The sequence below is a fragment of the Nyctereutes procyonoides genome, unplaced genomic scaffold, assembly GCF_905146905.1.
Source record: "Nyctereutes procyonoides isolate TBG_1078 unplaced genomic scaffold, NYPRO_anot_genome, whole genome shotgun sequence".
Taxonomy (NCBI): domain Eukaryota; kingdom Metazoa; phylum Chordata; class Mammalia; order Carnivora; family Canidae; genus Nyctereutes; species Nyctereutes procyonoides.
Window position 1 is genome coordinate 4,413,695 of NW_026575029.1, and position 19,286 is coordinate 4,432,980.

The window sequence follows — 19,286 nt, forward strand, 5'->3', positions numbered from 1 at the left end:
CCCTGGGATCCTTGGATTGAGCCCCAGGAGGCCCCACACTGGGGGGCTCCTGGCTCAGTGGGGAGTCTGCTTCTCCCTCTGCCCCCCGCCCCAACACATGCTCTCTCCACTCTCTTTCTCTCTCTGACATAAATAAAATCTTTAAATAAAAATATTAAAAGATTTTATTGATTTATTTGAAAGAGAGAGAGTGCACACGCAAGAGAGCGCAAGTGGGAGAAGGGGCAGAGGCAGGGGGAGAAGCAGGGACCCAGTGAGCAGGGAGCCTGACGCAGGGCTTGATCCCAGGACCCTGAGATGATGACCTGAGCTGAAGGCAGATGCTTAACTGACTGAGCCACCCAGGTGCCCCTAGTCTTACTAATCTTGAATAGACTTTGTTTTTTTTTAAATAAAAAAAAATTTTTTTAAAGATTTTATTTATTTATTCATGAGAGACAGAGAGAGAGGCAGAGACACAGGCAGAGGGAGAAGCAGGCTCCCTGCAGGGACCCTGATGCGGGACTCAGTCCCGGGACCCCAGGATCACACCCTAGGCTGAAGGCAGATGCTCAACCACTGAGCCACCCAGGCATCCCCCCAAATTTTTTTAATTTAAATTCAATTTAGTTAACATATACTGTATTATTAGTTTCAGGAGTAGAATTTAGTGACTCATCGGTTGCATATAACAACACCCAGTGCTCATCCCATCATGTGCCCTCCTTGTTGCCCATCACCCCGTGATCCCATTCCCCCCCACCCCATCCCGTCCAGCAACCCCGTTTGTTCCCTAGAATTAAGAGTCTCTTATGGTTTGCCTCCCTCTCTGTTTGCATCTTTTATTTTTCCTTCCCTTCCCTTATGTTCATCTGTCTTGTTTCTTACAAAGTCTGAAAATACGAGCTCTGGTCTCCAATTACATTTGAAACCTCCCGGCCCAGTCTTCGTCTGCCCTCTGGTGGCCGTGGTTCTGAACAGGAAATTCAACAGAAGGGCTCGCGTGAAAAGAAGCAGAGGCTAATAAGAAATGATGTCTGTTTGTTTGTTTGTTTGTTTGTTTTAATGCCAGAAATGGAATATCCATTTGTGATTTATTTTGTAAGAATACAGATTTTTTGCCAAGAGTTTTAGGAATTGCCCCAACATTGCTTTGTTGTTGTTGTTTTTAATGTAAATTCGTTAACCTATAGTGTATTATTAGGGTCCATGTAGAATTTAGTGCTTCATCAGTTGCAAATAACACCCAGTGCTCATCACATCACGTGACCTCCTTAATGCCCGTCACCCAGTTACCCCGTCCGTCCCCCACCCCCGTCCCCTCCACCGACCCAGTCTGTTCCCTAGAGTTCAACGTCTCTTACGGTTTGCCTCCTGTTTTTATCTTGTTTTATATTTCCTTCCCGTCCCCTATGTTCATCTGTTTTGTTTCTTAAACTCCGTGTATGAATGAAATCATGTGGTATTTGTCTTTCTCTGACTTATTTCGCTTAGCATCATACTCTCTAGTTCCATCCACATCATTGCAAATGGCAAGATTTCATCTTTTTGATGGCTGAGTAATATTCCATTGTATATACACCACATCTGCTTTATCCATTCCTCTGTCGATGGACATCTGGGCTCCTTCCATAGTCTGGCTATTGTGGACATTGCTGCTATAAACATTCAGGTGCAGGTGCCCCTTTGAATCAGTATGTTTGTATCTTTGGGGTAAATACCTAGTAGTGGAATTGCTGGGTCATAGGGCAGATCTATTTTCAACTTGTTGAGGAACCTCCACACTGTTTTCCAGGGCGGCTGCACCAGCTTGCATTCCCACCAACAGAGTAAGAGGGTCCCCCTTTCTCCGTATTCTCATCAACATCTGTCATTTCCTGACTTGTTCACTTTAGCCATTTGACAGGTGATAAGCCTATATATATATATATATATATATATATATATATATATATATATTTTTTTTTTTTTACATTTAGAGACTCCATATCCTTTATCTGTTATCTTCATGATAAACCTATAAGATAAATAATAATATGTTCACTTAAATTCTTATTTAAAAATCTAATAATTCTAAAATATGAAACTAATAATACACTAACCAAATCCACAGGAAAGATACATTTCCACGTGTCCATGCCCAACCCTCTGTTCATCCCAGGGTCCAAGATGTCTTGTACTTCTTTATTTTCTGCATCTGGATATTAAAAGCAATAGTGTGTCTGTGTATGTGTGTGTTTCACTTTCCAAACATAAAAGTATGTTGTATAACCCAGGGCCTCCACCCACCCACCCATGCAGGTGTCCTCCAGCTTTTCCTCTATCACCTTTTCTCTTCCAGTTGCTCACATGGCCCCACGTACCTCCAGGGGGCAGCACCCTGCTCCCTCCACTCCCGTGTGGCTCCCTCCCAACACCCTTGCTTCACCTCATCCTGGCCACTCCCCCTAATTCTTCACCACCTCCCTAGGCACACTGAGACAAGGTTGTTGGCTTTCACAAACATTCACAAGAGGGTCACAGTGATGGAAAGAGCACACACAACACAGGCACCATCTGAAAATAGAAAATATGGGCCATGGCTTCCTCAAAAAGTCCTCTGCCATTGTCTTCACAGAGAGTTGACTGACCCACGTCCCCTCTGCAGCTGCCAGCTGTCAGCCCCCACGATTCTCTGACCATCCTATCATGAGCCCTGGTGTGTGCCTCCTCCCACCCACACTGGGCCCTACACCTGGCTCTATACATTTGGGTGCTCATGAAGTGGGGTCTTCGCCCCAGCGATACAAATAACCACAGAAGCTTTGAAATTGCCATTCGACCCTAAAAGTCTTAGTCAAGGCTTCCACCCAACCTCTGAACAGAGCAATTGGGCATCTTTTCCTTGTTACAGTATTACCTGCTTTATCACGCTACACATGCCCCGGAGATCCTGGAATCTGCCTCCTTTGCTCTCCCCTCCCCTTCACCTGATTTGAGAAGCACTGTTCTGAGCTGACAGTGTCACTGAGAAGGCAGCATGAGGTGAGGGAGTGGAACAAATGTGACTTTGGTGGTAGAAGACCTAGGCTGGAATCCTGCCTTCCCTATGACTAGCTCTACCGGCCTGGGCACATTTCTCCAGGGACTTCAGTGTCCACAGCATCCATTTCCCACTTTCTCAATTTTCAAGCCCCATCCACCATCCCTGTTCTAGTGGGGATCCATGTGCTTCCAGGAAGCTAGTGAGTATATTCCAATTCTTGCCCCAAGAATTGGTTCAGAGGTCATGTGAATGTTCACGCTATGTATCAAAGCTGTAACACCCAGATGTTTGGCCAAACACCAGTCTAAATGTTGCTGTGAAGGTGTTTTTGGTTTTTTGATGTGATTAATATTTATTTTTTTTTTTTTTATGATTAATTTTTTATTGGTGTTTCAATTTACCTACATATCAGAATAACACCCTGTGCTCTCTCCCAGTCAAGGGTGCCCTCAGTGCCCGTCACCATTCACCCCCAACCCCCCACCCTCCTCCCCCTCCACCACCCTAGTTCATTTCCCAGAGTTAGAAGTCTTTATGTTCTGTCTCCCTTTCTGATATTTCTAACACATTTCTTCTCCCCTGTCCTTATATTCCTTTCGCTATTATTCATTTTACAATTGAATGTGGAACATAACTGTTTGTCCTTCTCCGATACTGTGTCCAATAGTTCAAAAAAAGGGTGTTGCCGAGTTCTCTCTGGGATTTTGATGTGAATCTTGTCTCACATTTAGATTCTTTCATCCATTTTTGAGTTTGATTTGTGGTATGGTGCAGGAGAGTGGTCCAGTTTTCATTCTTCTGCATGTGGCATGTCCAATTTTTCCAGCCACCATTTATTGAAGAAAGAGACTGTTCTTTCTTCCAGTGGATCGTCTTTCTCTTTTATAGTTTATTAGTTGTGCATAAAGTTCAGGTCCATTCTGGGTTCTCTGTTCTTTCCATTGACTTATGCTGTTGTTTTGTGCCCAGTACCTCACTGTCTTGATGAACACAGCTTTGTTGTACAACCTGAAATCTGGCATTGTGTTGCCCCCCAGATATGGTTTTCTTTTTTTAAAATTCCCATGGCTGTTCGGGGTCTTTTTCTGATTCCACACAAATCTTAAATTAATTTATGTTCTAGTCTCTGAAGAAAGGTCCATGTGTATTTTGTAATAGGGTATTGCATTATACGTGCTAAATTGCCCTGGGTAACATGTCATGTTCACAATTTAATTCGCAATCCATGAGCATGGAATATTTTAGCCATCTATTTGTGTCTTCCTCAATTTCTTTCAGAGTGTTCTGTTGTTTTTAGGGTAGATTTTGAGAACCATTTGATTGGTAAATTGGTTCTCCAACCTTTTTTTTTCTGGTTGTAGGTGTTCCTTCTGTCTAATAATGAGTCTCTGGTAGACCGCAAATAGATGGGTCCTGTTTTTTATCCTGTCTGAAATCCTGGCGCCTTTTGTGGGGCTCTTTAAGCCCATTCAGTTCAGAGTTACTTGAACTTCTTCTTAAAGGGGAGTTTTAAGAGTCCCCTTTAAAATTTCTTGCAGAGCGGGTTTTGGAGGTCACATATTTCTTTCAGTTCCTGACTGTCTGGATGATCTTTATCTCTCTTCCATTTTGAATGAGAGCCTTGCTGGTATAAGTATTTCTTTGGTTGCATGTTCTTCTCATTTAGACCCTGAATATATCTGGCCAGCCCTTTCTGGCCTGCAGGTCCTGGGAGAGGTATGAGTTACCTAATATTCCTCCCATGAAAGTCAGGGACTTTTGTCTCTTGCTGCTTTTAAGGATCTTCTCTTTATCTTTGGAATTTTGCAAGCTTCATATTAGATGGCGAGGTGTTTTTGGTGAAGGTTTTTTTATTGATTTTAGGGGGGGATTCTCTCTATTTTCTGGAATCTGGAAGGCCTGTATCCCTTCCAGGATTGGGAAAGTTTTCAGCTTAGGGTTTGTTATAAATACATATTCTGGCCCTCTGTCCCTTTCGGCGCCTGGGAACCCCAATTAATATCGTTGGTTTTTTTCCTTAGAGTGTTAATTTATTTGCCTCTTAATCTGTCTTCATGGTCCCTTAATTGTTTGTCTCTTTTTTCCTCAGTTTCCCTCTTTGCATTAACTTGTTTCTATGTCACTCAATCGTTTTCCACCTCGTTACCCTCGTCGTTAGGACTTTCTAGTTTGGATTGTAACTCATTCCAATTGATTTTTAATTTTCTGCTGATTGGGATCTAATTCTCAGTCATGAAGTCTCGTGAGACCTAATGCTTTTTCTAGAGCACCAGTAGCTGTAGAATAGTGTTTTCTGAATTGGCTTATGACATTGATGTGTAATCCAGATTTTGTAACTCTGTGGGAGAGAGGGCTGTTTCTGTTCTTATGTTTGAGGTGTGGTTTTCCTTCTAATTCATTTTTGCCTCAGTGCAGAGTGGCCAAAAACAAGTTGTATTGGAACACGGGGAGTATTCACTGGTCCGTCAGCTGGTCTTCTGGGGGAGTGGGCCTGCTGTGCTGATTCTCAGGTGTTAGCATTGGGGGTGCTGCCCTGCCCATGCCTGCTGCGGGGCTTCAGTGGGGGTTGTTTAACCGTGGGGCCCCAGGAGGGATCGAGCCGCAGTTGCTATGGCAACTCTGGAAGCTGGGAATCGTCTCCGCAGGAATACGGGGCTCGGGGCTCTCGGTTCTCCGTCCGCAGGGCCTGGGGTCCGGGGCGGGTGGCCGCTGACTGCTCAGTCGGGGCAACAGGAGCGTCCTCGCTGTCCTGGGCCCTCCCGGGCCTTGCCTGGTCCCGGGTGGGGAGGCCGCGATCCTGGGCTGTTGTTCCCGGAGCCCTGTGCTCCGGGGCCTGCGCTGTTGGAATTCACGCTCACGCCCTGCAGCTCCCTCCCCGGAGCCGCCCTCCGAGCTTGCTCCGGGGTTCACCCGCAGTGCGCGATTGCAGCCCCTTAGGGAGCTCGGAGCACTCTCCGGGGCGCAGGTTGTCTGGTAGTGTCCCCGGGAGCCGAGGGATCCCCGCCTCTGGGTCCTGCTACAACTCCCTGCGGGCCCTTTCGCCCGCCGGGAAGGTTGGTGCAAGCTCATGCTCCTCGGGACGGGGCTCTCTGTCCTGGGGACATCGCCGGCCTCTGCGGCTCCTCGCGGGGGCCCCTCCCCCTCGGAGGCCTTTTGTTCCTTTATTTTCTTTTCCCGTCTTCCTAACCTTGATAGAAGGCGAACTCTTTAATGTAGCATTCCAGTGGTCTCTCTTTACATCTCAGGCTGAATTCGTAGATTTTCAGGATGGTTTTGAAAGGTTATCTAGGTAACTTGGTGGGGACAGGTGATTTGGGGACCCTGCTCTCGCCATCTTGCCCTCCTCCCTCGTGATTAATATTTAAATTAGTAGACTTTGAGTAGAGCAGATTATTCTCTAATGTGTGGGTGGGCCTCACCCACCTTAGCCTTCAGAGCAAAGACTAAGATTTTGCCCATGATGAAAAAATTCTGCCTCAAGAGCGCAGCCTAAAAGTTCTGCCAGAGTTTCCAGCCTACTGCCCTGCAGAATTCAGACTCAAGGCTGCAATATCAACTCTTATCTGAATTTCCAGACTGCTAGCCTGCCCCTCTCATTTCAGACTTGGCAGCCTACACGATTGATTGCATGAGGTAATTCCTTAAAATAAATCTCTCTCTCCTGTTGATGTGTGTAAATACTCCATCCAGAGTGCTGAATTTCTCCCTGTCTTAGCAGTTGGGTATTTTCTTTTTTTTAAAATACATATACATGAGGGCAGCCCAGGTGGCTCACGGTTTAGCGCCGCCTTCAGCCCAGGGTGTGATCCTGGAGACCTGTGATCGAGTCCCACGTGGGGCTCCCTGCATGGACCCTGCTTCTCTCTCTCTGTCTCTCTCTCTCATGAATAAATTTTAAAAAATCTTAAATACATATACATGAAAGGGATTTATTTTATGTTCATAAATATCCACACATACACATACGGGAGATTGTGTGTGTGTGTGGTGTGTGTGTGTGTGTATACCTCCTGTTGATTCTGTTTTCTGTTTCCCTGGAGACCCCTGGCTAGCTCAGGTCGGTATGCCACCAAAGCTGGCCCGAGTAGAGTAGAGCTTAGGCCTTTTTCTGGGATGCTGGACATAGCTACTCCCTTTCTTTGAATGGTCGAGTTCAGATGTGAGACTTGGAGCAGCTGCCAGGTCCAGCTCTGGACACGAATCCTAAGATCTAGTGCAGGCACCACCACTTACCACCTGTGGGGCGGCTCCTTCATTTCCTCATATCTGAAGTGGGATGATAGCATTTACCACATAGGGTTATTTTTTTAAAGATCTTATTTATTTATTTATTTGAGAGAAAGAGAGAAAATGAGAGAGAGAGAGAGAGCACAAGAGGAGGAGAGGAAGAGGGAGAGGGAGAAGCAGACTCCCCACTGAGCAGGGACCCCCGATGCGGGGCTCGATCTCAGGACCCAGGGATCATGACCTGGGGCAAAGGCAGATGCTTCACTGACTGAGCCACCCAGGCTCCCAGCCACATAGGGTTATTGAGAGGTTTAAATGGTTTAATAAATACTAAACACGGGGAGGAGGGGCAAGATGGCGGAAGAGCAGGGTCCCCAAATCACCTGTCCCCACCAAATTACCTAGATAACCTTCAAATCATCCTGAAAATCTACGAATTCGGCCTGAGATGTAAAGAGAGACCAGCTGGAACGCTACAGTGAGAAGAGTCCGCGCTTCTATCCAGGTAGGAAGACGGGGAAAAAGAAATAAAGACACAAAAGGCCTCCGAGGGGGAGGGGCCCCGCGAGGAGCCGGGCTGAGGCCGGGGCGAGTGTCCCCAGGACAGGAGAGCCCCGTCCCGGAGGAGCAGGAGCTGCACCAACCTTCCCGGGCGGGCGGAAAGGGGCTCGCAGGGAGTTGGAGCAGGACCCAGGAGGGCGGGGATGCCCTCGGGCTCCCGGGGACACTAACAGACACCTGCGCCCCGGGAGAGTGCGCCGAGCTCCCTAAGGGCTGCAGCGCGCACGGAGGGACCCGGAGCAGCTCGGAGGGGCTCGGGCGGCGGCTCCGCGGAGGGGGCTGCGGGGCGGGAGCGCGAATCCACCAGCGCAGGCCCCGGAGCACAGGGCGCCGGGACACAGCCCAGGATCCGGCCTCCCCCGGGACAGGCAGAGGCCGGGAGGGCCCAGGACAGCGAGGACGCTCCTGCCCCGAGCTGAGCAGATCAGCGGCCCCGCCCCGGAGCCTCCAGGCCCTGCGGACGGAGAACCGAGAGCCCCGAGCCCCGTAGTTCCTGCGGAGGCTGAATCCAGGCTTCCAGAGTTGCCATAGCAACTGCGACTGTTCCTCCTGGGGCCCCACGGGGTAAACAACCCCCGCTGAGCCCGGCAGCAGGCAGGGGCAGAGCAGCTCCCCCAAGTGCTAACACCTGAAAATCAGCACAGCAGGCCCCTCCCCCAGAAGACCAGCTGGACGGACCAGTGATACTCCCCCGTGTTCCAATACAACTTGTTTTTGGCCACTCTGCACTGAGCAAAATGACTAGAAGGAAAACCTCACCTCAAAAGAAAGAATCAGAAACAGCCCTCTCTCCCACAGAGTTACAGAATCTGGATTACACTTCAATGTCAGAAAGCCAATTCAGAAGCACTATTATACAGCTACTGGTGGCTCTAGAAAAAAGCATTAAGGCCTCACGAGACTTCATGACTGCAGAATTTAGATCCAATCAGGCAGAAATTAAAAATCAATTGAATGAGATGCAATCCAAACTAGAAGTCCTAACGACGAGGGTTAACGAGGTGGAAGAACGAGTGAGTGACATAGAAGACAAGTTAATGGCAAAGAGGGAAACTGAGGAAAAAAGAGATAAACAATTAAAGAACCATGAAGACAGATTAAGGCAAATAAATGACACTCTAAGGAAGAAAAACCTACGTTTAATTGGGGTTCCCGAGGGCGCCGAAAGGGACAGAGGGCCAGAATATGTATTTGAACAAATCCTAGCTGAAAACTTTCCCAATCTGGGAAGGGAAACAGGCATTCAGATCCAGGAAATAGAGAGATCCCCCCCTAAAATCAATAAAAACCGTTCAACACCTCGACATTTAATAGTGAAGCTTGCAAATTCCAAAGATAAAGAGAAGATCCTTAAAGCAGCAAGAGACAAGAAGTCCCTGACTTTCATGGGGAGGAATATTAGGGTAACAGCAGACCTCTCCACAGAGACCTGGCAGGCCAGAAAGGGCTGGCAGGATATATTCAGGGTCCTAAATGAGAAGAACATGCAACCAAGAATACTTTATCCAGCAAGGCTCTCATTCAAAATGGAAGGAGAGATAAAGAGCTTCCAAGACAGGCAGGAACTGAAAGAATATGTGACCTCCAAACCAGCTCTGCAAGAAATTTTAAGGGGGACTCTTAAAATTCCCCTTTAAGAAGAAGTTCAGTGGAACAATCCACAAAAACAAGGACTAAATAGATACCATGATGACACTAAACTCATATCTGTCAATAGTAACTCTGAACGTGAATGGGCTTAATGACCCCATCAAAAGGCGCAGGGTTTCAGACTGGATAAAAAAGCAGGACCCATCTATTTGCTGTCTACAAGAGACTCATTTTAGACAGAAGGACACCTACAACCTGAAAATAAAAGGTTGGAGAACCATTTACCATTCAAATGGTTCTCAAAATATACCCTAAAAACTATAGAACACTTCTGAAAGAAATTGAGGAAGACACAAAGAGATGAAAAATATTCCATGCTCATGGATTGGCAGAATTAATATTGTGAAAATGTCAATGTTACCCAGGGCAATTTACACGTATAATGCAATCCCTATCAAAATACCATGGACTTTCTTCAGAGACTTAGAACAAATTATTTTAAGTTTGTGTGGAATCAGAAAAGACCCCGAACAGCCAGGGGAATTTTAAAAAAAGAAAACCATATCTGGGGGCATCACAATGCCAGATTTCAGGTTGTACTACAAAGCTGTGGTCATCAAGACAGTGTGGTACTGGCACAAAAACAGACACATAGATCAATGGAACAGAATAGAGAACCCAGAAGTGGACCCTGAACTTTATGGTCAACTAATATACGATAAAGGAGGAAAGACGATCCACTGGAAGAAAGACAGTCTCTTCAATAAATGGTGCTGGGAAAATTGGACATCCACATGCAGAAGAATGAAACTGGACCACTCTCTTGCACCATACACAAAGATAAACTCAAAATAGATGAAAGATCTAAATGTGAGACAAGATTCCATCAAAATCCCAGAGGAGAACTCAGGCAACACCCTTTTTGAACTTGGCCACAGTAACCGGAGAAGGACAAACAGTGTATGTTCTCATTCATTTGGGGAATATGAATAATAGTGAAAGGGAATATAAGGGAAGGGAGAAGAAATGTGTGAGAAATATCAGAAAGGGAGACAAAACATAAAGACTTCTAACTCTGGGAAATGAACTAGGGGTGGTGGAGGGGGAGGAGGGTCGGGGGTGGGGGTGAATGGGTGACGGGCACTGAGGGGGACACTTGACGGGATGAGCACTGGGTGTTATTCTGTATGTTGGTAAATTGAACACCAATAAAAATTAATTTATAAAAAAAATAAATAAATACTAAACACTTAGAACAATTCCTGGGTCATAGTAAATGCCCAAAGGTCCAAGCAATGATGATAGTGATGGTGATGATGATGGTGCCCAGTCTGAGGAAAAAACTGATGTACAAGGAGGGCAAGAAAATGGATTCAGAGTCCTCATGGCTTCTCAAACCAGGTCAAACTGAGTTTGACAGCCATCCTACCTCTGGACTTTTCAGTGACACAAGCTCACAAATTCCTCTTATTTTTCAAACCTATTTGGGTTGAGTTTTTATTTCATCCAGAGGACTGGACATCCTCCTGTCATGACTGTTGGGCAGTTTCTTTTTTCAGACCCACAAACACAGGACCTACAACCCTTTCCCCAGAAAATGGAGCTTCCTGTCCACTCTCATAAGGGTGACAGTTTCTGTGGCTTCAGGAAGCCTCTTTGTGCCCATCATCAGGATCCACCTGCTGCGGAGCCAGGGTAGTCATCGGAGGCGACCATATGAAGAAAGACTCAGAGTCTCACTGCATTTTAATCTGGGGGGCAGGGGGCCTGAGACTCAGACTCAGACTCAAACCAGACTCGGACCCCAAGGCTTCGTCTCCCACGGTTTTTATTAAGAGAGCTAGCAGACTGGTTATAGGAATGATTACCTTTGGGGAGCAGAGAAAAGCATGTTTATTTCAAAAGGTAAAAGAATAGGGTATCGACCCCAGGAGGGGGGCTCGGAGGAGCCGTGTCTGGAGAACAACGGGGTCAAGGATCAGTGTGGGACTCAGGACCTCCCGCGTCCCCCGTGTGCCCAGGCCCACGAGATTCAGTTCTCAGGCTCCGCAGCAGGTTCCCCGCAAGTACCCTCAATTCCTCAAAGGCAATTTTCTCTCCAATGGCAATTACCCAAATAATTCCGGGGTGTGGTGATTTCACCGAGGAGGAACCAGGCAGGACCTACAAACAATGCAAAGATGATGGACTTAAGGAAAAATGCAAATGGAACACATGATAGGATAGCATTTCAACTCACTAGTTAGGTACAAGTCTTGAAAGCTCTAAGTGTTGACAAGTACATGCAGCCAAGGGGACTTTTAAATACTACTGATGGGGGATATAAATTGTATCAATTATACAAAGAAGGTGTAAAAATTGACATTATTGGGACACCTGGGTGGCTCAGTGGTTGAGGGGCTGCTTTTGGCAAAGGGTGTGATCCTGGGGCCCTGGGATCGAGTCCCACATCAGGTTCCTCACAGGGAGCCTGCTTCTCCCTCTGCCTATGTCTCTGCCTTTCTGTGTCTCTCATGAATAAAATCTTTTTAAAAATTGACATTCTCATATAGGGCTGAAAATGTCTTTATCCTATAAAGTGATAATATTACTACTGAGTCTACCGTTAGAGAAGCTCTCAGGCATATGTCATGGGAGGCACTAGAATGTTGAGCACTGATTGTAAGAGGAAAAAAAAACACTGAAAACAACTGATGTAGCCATACACAGGGGAATGTAGAAATAAAATGTGGTATATTTACTGAAAGCATTCCAAAGACAGTGAAAAAGAATGAACTACAGCCACATGCATTGATGTGGATAAATCTAAAAATCACAGCTTTGATTAAGAGCACTTGCAGAATACATACCAGATATCATTTATGTAAAGTTTAGAACCATACAGTAATTAGTACATTATTTAGGAAATTATCAAAGTAGCTCTATTTTCTGGGAAAAGGGTTGTAAGTCTTGTGTTGTGGGTTTGACACAAGTCAAAAAAGTGGTTTATTGCTGGGGGAATGATAATGATTTATTTTCTAATCCAGTGGTGAGTACATGGGTGTTCCCCCCACCTTTTTTTTTTAAAGAGATAGTTGGAGGGAGAGGCAGAGGGAGAGAGAGAGAGAGAATCTTAAGCACGGGACACCTTGGTGGCTCAGTGGTTGGGAGTCTGCCTTTGGCCCAGGTTGTGATTCCCGGGGACCCAGGATCGAGTCCCACATCGAGCTCCTTGCATGAAGCCCGCTTCTCCCTCTGCCTGTATCTCTGCCTCTGTCTCTGTCTCTAGTGAATAAATTAATAAAATCTTAAAAAAAAAAATCTTCAGCAGACTCCATGTCCAGTGCGGAGCTGTTCCAAGGCTCAATCTCCAGACCCTGCAATCATGAGCTGAGCCTGAAATCACCAGTCAGAGGCTTCACAGACCCAGCCACCCAGGCACCCCATGGGGGTTTCTTTTTATCCTTGCATTATATATATTACATTCCTTTGTATGCATGAAATAGGTCATAACTTTTTATTGTGTTAAAATACACACAACATGAAATTTGGCATTTTGACCACCGTCAACTCCACTTTAGCAGCACTACTTAAGTATGTTCACGTGAAGCAGCCGCCCACCACGACCCATCTGCAGAACCCTTTCATCATCCCCAACTGTGCTTTTGGCATCACATCCATCCAAGAAATCAGTGCCAATCTCAACGTCATGCATGAAGTTTTTGCTCTGCTTTTTTTTCTAAGGGCTGTATCGTTTTCAAGTTTGGGTATTTGATCCATTTTTAGTTCATTTTTGTTTATGGTGTGGTAAGGGCCCAACATTTATTCTCTTAAAGATTTATTTATTTTTAAAGATTTATTTATTCATTCATGACAAACCCAGAGAGAGGCAGAAGCAGGCTCCGTGCAGGGAGCAGGATGCGGATGCCGGGACCACGGACCTGAGCCAAAGGCAGATGCTCAGCCACTGAGCCACGCAGGCGTCCCACGGGCCCAACATTCTTTTGCAGAATAATACATTTTTAAACCCAAAGAAAAGAATAGAATATTAGCTCCAGAAGGGGCCCTCCGCATCTACAACGAGGAAACTGGGTCAGAGGTGAAATAGCACGCCCCGCTCAGAGCAAGCCAGGCTGGTGCAGGGCCGCGGCGGACCCACACCGCGCCCCCGGACAACGCCTCGCTCCCCTGCGCTGGAGCCTTAGCGCCTGCGCGGTACGATCGGCCCCGAAGGCGGCCCCGCCCCTCTTCCCAGCTGCGGCCCCGCCCCCGCCCCGCCCCGTGGGCGGGGCCACGCGGCTCCGGAGCCTCGGAAACCCGCGCGGCCCGCGGGGGTGGGAGGAAAAGCCCGGCAAATGCAGACGGCTCAGGGACCAAACATCAGCGGCTGTTTGCAAGGCGGGGAGGAGCCCCGCGCCCGCTCTAGCCCCCGGGTCCGGGGAGGGGCGTGGAGCGCGGGGGGCGGGGGGCGGGGGGCGGGGGGCGGGCCCTCGGCGAGCGTGCGCGGCCCTGATTGGCTGCTCGGAGCGGCGCGGGGTTTGGCGGGGAGTTTGACTGGCTGCTTGTGCGCGGGAAGCGGCGGCCGCGGATGGCGTCGTCGTGGCGGGTGCGGACCCCCGAGCGGGACAGGTAAGCCCCGCGGCCCCCGTGGGGGACGCGCACGGGGACAGGCTCTATCTCCGTCCTTTCCTGCCGGGTCGGTGCCGCTCGGGGCTGGCTGTTCGCGCTGCGCAGCGAGGCTCCCTGGCCCGGCCACCGTGCAGCTCGCCCGCGGCCTCGGCCTCGGCCTCGGCCTCGGTCCCGGTCCCGGTCCGTAAAATGGACATAATCCGAGCGCGTAGGGTTGCGGCCGGGCGCGGAGGAGTGAGGGCCCAAAACTGCCTGGAGCGGGGGAAAGCAGGTTCGCTAAGGTGAGCTTTTCGTGCGTGGGTGTGGCCTAAAGCCGGCTCAAAATATTTTGTAACAAAATACCCAGCAGTAGCTCCTTTAGTACCTGCTGCTTGCCAGACGGTACATTTTAGCAAAGTTGCACTCGGGCTGCTAGTCAGGGGTCTTACTTTCAAAACCCTGCTGTTTGGGTAACGTGGACCTTAAAGCGGAACCAAACCTCCAGCTGGGGGACCTGGCCACCGCCTGTTATTTTTTAAAAGGGGCGCTCCAGGATGGGCCAGACTGCTCCCCCAAATGTCATTTTTAATGGGTTCATTGACACCTGTCCGGCTGGCTGTGTCTAGAGCGTAGCCAAACGCCCGGTGGGCTCCTGGCTAAAGGGGGCCTTGGCTTGCTGTGGTTGGTGCACAAGGTCACGCAGACATGCAGGAGTTCCTCCTGGGCTCTGGGAAGACTGGAGAAGGGGGCATCTGTAAGTGAGCCAACTGGGGAAGGTGAGGCAGGCAGAGCGCAGGGGAGAGGCTGGAGCAGGACAGAGCAGCCAGGTAGAATAAACTGAGACTAGGCTCCTGTGGCTGGTGGGGAAGAAGGGAAGACTCTCCCAAGGAGGGGAGGAGGATCGGAAAGGAATGCGGGAGCCGGGAACATCACCTGCCTCGAGTTAAGCTTATTCTGGTAGGCCAGGTAGTGTTTGTTTCTCTCCCTTTATCAACATCTATATGCGGGTGCATATACAGATCACATTCCTGCCTTGGAGACTCCTGAAATCTGTTCATCCGCCCCCCGCCCCCCCCCCCAGAAAAAACCATACTGGTGCACTTACACCAAAAATCTTACACATTCCAAAGATGGAAACCTCACCTTGCTCCTCTTCAATATAAGGTAAGGAGGAAATCTGACCTTTTCTTAAGCACAGAGGAGGCAGGAGGCAGTGGAGAGGAGGATAAGAAGTTTTGCAATCTGGTTTCTAGTCCTGTTACTTGGCTGTGTGACCATCGATCGGTCACTTTTTGGAACTTTTTGGAACCCTAGAATCATAAAATGTCATAAAATGAATACCTGTTCCAACTTCTTTGGAGCTGAGAACCCAATAAAGCGATGTTTCGTTTTCTTTTTTTTTTTTTTTTAAAGAGTTTACTTATTTACTCATGAGAGACAGAGAGAGAGAGAGAGAGAGAGAGAGAGAGAGAGGCAGAGGGAGAAGCAGTCTCCATGCAGGGAGCCTGACACGGGACTTGATCCCGGGACTCTAGGATCACATCCTGGACCAAGGGCAGGCACTAAACCGCTGAGCCACCCAGGGATCCCTAAAGCTGTGGTTCTTAAGGTGTAGTTCGCTTGCAGTTGTTACAATGCAAAGTCTCAGGCAGCCCAGGTTTAGCGCGGCCTTCAGCCCAGGGCCTGATCCTGGAGACCCGGGATCGAGTCCCACGTCGGGCTCCCTGCATGGAGCCTGCTTCTCTCTCTGCCTGTGTCTCTGCCTCTTTCTCTCTCTGTGTGTCTCTCATGAATAAATAAATAAAATCTTTGGGAAAAAAAAGAATGCAAAGTCTTGGACCCTCTCCCTGGTTTACTGAATCAGAAACTCTGGGGGGGTGGGGCCACGCACTGTGTTTGAAGCCCTCCAGGTGATTCCGATGCCTGAAATTTCAGAACCACTGCTCTAAGGAGTTCAGCTTTTTTTTTTTTAAGATTTATTTATGTATTCATAAGAGACATACAGAGGCAGACACACAGGCAGAGGGAGAAGTAGGCTCCCTGCAGGGACTCAGTCCCGGGACCCGGAGATCACACCCTGAACCGAAGGCAGAAGCTCAACCACTGAGCCACCAAGGCGTCCCAGGAATTCAGCGTTTTTGTTTGTGATTCACAGTAATGACGTTTTACATCACTGTTCATAAGTTTGTACTACACATGTATAGTACAATGACCAGTGCAATCTTCTATTCTTCTGTATTTCCTTTTTGAAAATGCAAGAAAAAAAATTTTTTTTAAGGATATTATGGGGCAATGGATGAAATTTGGATGCGGACTGTAGATTATATAATCCCATCAGTGTTAATTTTCTTAATTTGGAAATTGTACCGTGACTATGCAATATAATGTTCTGTTTCTTAGAGTCACACTGAATTATTTAGGGGTAAAGGTGCACTGTGTCTCTAGTTTACACATACACATAGAAAGCATAGGAGACAAAATGTAAATAATTGGTGAATCTGGGCAAAGGATATGCAGGATGTTCTTATGCTTGTACTTTCTCTGTAGGTTTGAAATTCTATCAAATAAAAACATTACTCAAATATGATGCAGACATACTAAACTGATTTTGCCATTCACAAGTGGGTGCTTGTGTGACGTGTAAAGTCAGGGCAGGGGGGAGGAGCAGAGGCAGAGGGAGAAGCAGACTCCCTGCAGAGCAGGAAGCCCAATGCGGGGGGGGGGGCGCGCGCGGCGCTCGTTCCTGGGATCCTGGATCCTGGGCTCATGACCTGAGCCAAAGGGCCAAAGGCAGACGCTTAACCGACTACTAAGCCACCCAGGTCCCCCTTAGTCACTGTTTTCACATCTTGTTTACTTTAAGCTCGAAGATACACGACTTTATCGACTTTATCGTTTTATCCTAATGCCCAGTGGAGGGGCATGAGGGGGTGGAAAGAGGGAAGCTCTGGATTTGAACGGATGCGCATTTTAATGCAGGTTTCTCCTCCTTGGCCCTATGCTACTTTGGCCAAATATACATCTGCAACACAGGACTCACGCCTACCTGATAGGTCTGTTAGAGCTAAGTGAGAAAACGTACTTGCGAGAGCCAGGTGCCGACAGAACAGGTGCAGGTGCTTCATAAATGCCAGCGTGCCTCCCTTTTGCTCAGTTCTGCAGCAACTGTCAGTCATTGCTGTTGACTTGTCCACAGGGGCAAGGACACCAGCAGGATTAAGAGTATCTGCATCCCTGAAGGAGAGAGATGTGTGATTTTATACACTGCTGATGTGATCTGACCTGTAAAAACTATCCTGTGAGACACAGGTGCTGTTTTCTAAAAGGACTTTGCCAGAAGCAGACTTTCACTGGGTGTGTGCTATTCATGCAACGATCGAGGAATATAATTTGGGGAAAAAATGCTTAGAAAGGGTTGCCAAGTTATGGCATTTCCCCATTTACTTTAAATATTTCCCCTTGTGTGTGTTTTTGTTCTTTAATAGTGTGAGATCTTCAAAGAACACTGTAGGAAGCACACATGCCACAAAAGACGTAAGTTATCTTTGTATTTTAATGTGATTATCTCATAATTGATGATACGAAATATAACATACCTTTCCTGGGAAGCTTCGAATCTTGTAGATTTCGCTTGGGAAACTCTGGTTTATTGTGATGAAAAGCATATTCCTTTTCCTTCCACCTTTGACCACTGTTAACATTTTAAATCTTTTTTTTCTGGGCCTAGGGTTTTTTTTTTTTTTCCCCTCTTTTCATTTGAATAGTTGATGTCTTATAAAAGTGTACAACTCTGTTTTGCTCTTTTCACTTAACCACTTCTCCATTTGTTTCCATTTGTTTTTCATAGTTTTATGAGTTCGTGCTATTCATTTAGTCCATATTATAGTTTCTCTTTAGGGTCTTTTTTTTTTAATTTTTATTTATTTATGATAGTCACAGAGAGAGAGAGAGGCAGAGACACAGGCAGAGGGAGAAGCAGGCTCCGTGCACCGGAAGCCCGACGTGGGATTTGATCCCTGGTCTCCAGGATCGCGCCCTGGGCCAAAGGCAGGCGCCAAACCGCTGCGTCACCCAGGGATCCCTCTCTTTAGGGTCTTAAACGGATTTTTTTTTTTAAAGAATTGTATTTATTTATCCATGAGAGAGAAAGAAAGAGGCAGAGACACAGGCAGAGGGAGAAGCAGGCTCCATGCAGGGAGCCTGATGCGGGACTCGATCCGGGGTCCCCAGAATCACATCCTGGGCTGAAGGCAGCGCTCAATCGCTGAGCCACCCGGGCTGCCCTAAATAAATGTATGCTAAGGGACGCCCAGGTGGCTCAGCGGTTGAGCATCTGCCTTCGGCTCAGGGTGTGATCCTGGGGTCTTGGGATCGAGTCCCACGTTGGGCTCCCCACAGGGAGCCTGCTTCTCCCTCTGCCTGTGTCTCTGCCTCTCTCTCTCTCTCTCTGTCTCTCATGAATAAATAAAATCTTTATAAAAAAATGTATGTTAAGGGCAGGTACATTTCTTCAGCCATCTGTGTAGCTCATTTCAAATTATTTTCCAGTAGCTTGTCCACTTGGCAGTGGAAACCCACGTTAATGATGTCTGAGAGTGGCCACTTTCAGGGTGCAGGGGGTCGGGGGTTTTGTCTGCCCCCGCCCTGCCCTCCTGCCTTACGTACGTACTCTCTGCACCTGCTGCCCTAACCCCTGCCTTCAGAGGGTGGCTCTCGTCCTGTGGGAGGCCTGGGACCCCCCCCCCCCGCTGCAGGGTTGGGTTCAGCTCTGGGCTCCCACCCCAGCGACAGCTTGCTTGTTCTGTGGGTGGGTGTCTCTCAGCAGTCTGCCCTGGGTGGCTAAAATCCTGCGTACCTGGCATGGGTTTCTCCAGTTCTTCAGCCCTGCTACCAGCCTGCGCTGGCCGACGTCCCGAGTGCCCGGGGTGGACTGCTTAGCTTTCCCGATCTCTCGGAGGCCTGTTAGTCTCAGGGAGGATGGAGGGTCAGTCAGCTACTCTTCTCTGGCATTCAACTCAGGTTTATTCTGCCTCCTTTATGTCTTCCAGAATTTCCTCGTATTTTCTTACCTGTCAATGGCACCCTTCCACATTTTCCAGAGTTATGATGGACATTTTTCTCATTTTCTGGAGGTTTTGCTCTATTCATGGGTATTTGAGGTAGCAAACTTCATGGGGCTTGTTATTGTATTAAATCATAAACCCTTGTCTCTCCTTTGGTTGAGAGAGTTTTTACCTTTATGTATCCTTATGAACTTCCAGGTAGATGGACATATTTCTGGGGAGAGGGCCCAGAGCGTTCCTGAGATCAGGAGTCA

The 19,286-nt window shown here is 47.8% G+C and overlaps 1 protein-coding gene across 1 annotated transcript in view; it reads left to right on the forward strand.

Moving 5' to 3' along the window:
* The first annotated feature begins 13,935 nt into the window (after positions 1–13,935).
* CENPU (centromere protein U) overlaps positions 13,936–19,286 on the forward strand; it is a 39,718-nt gene continuing 34,367 nt past the window's right edge. The window contains exons 1-2 of the mRNA XM_055315670.1: positions 13,936–13,990; positions 17,455–17,503. Coding sequence (XP_055171645.1) covers positions 13,950–13,990; positions 17,455–17,503 — 90 coding nt within the window. The 5' untranslated portion in view covers positions 13,936–13,949. The remainder of the gene's footprint in view (positions 13,991–17,454; positions 17,504–19,286) is intronic.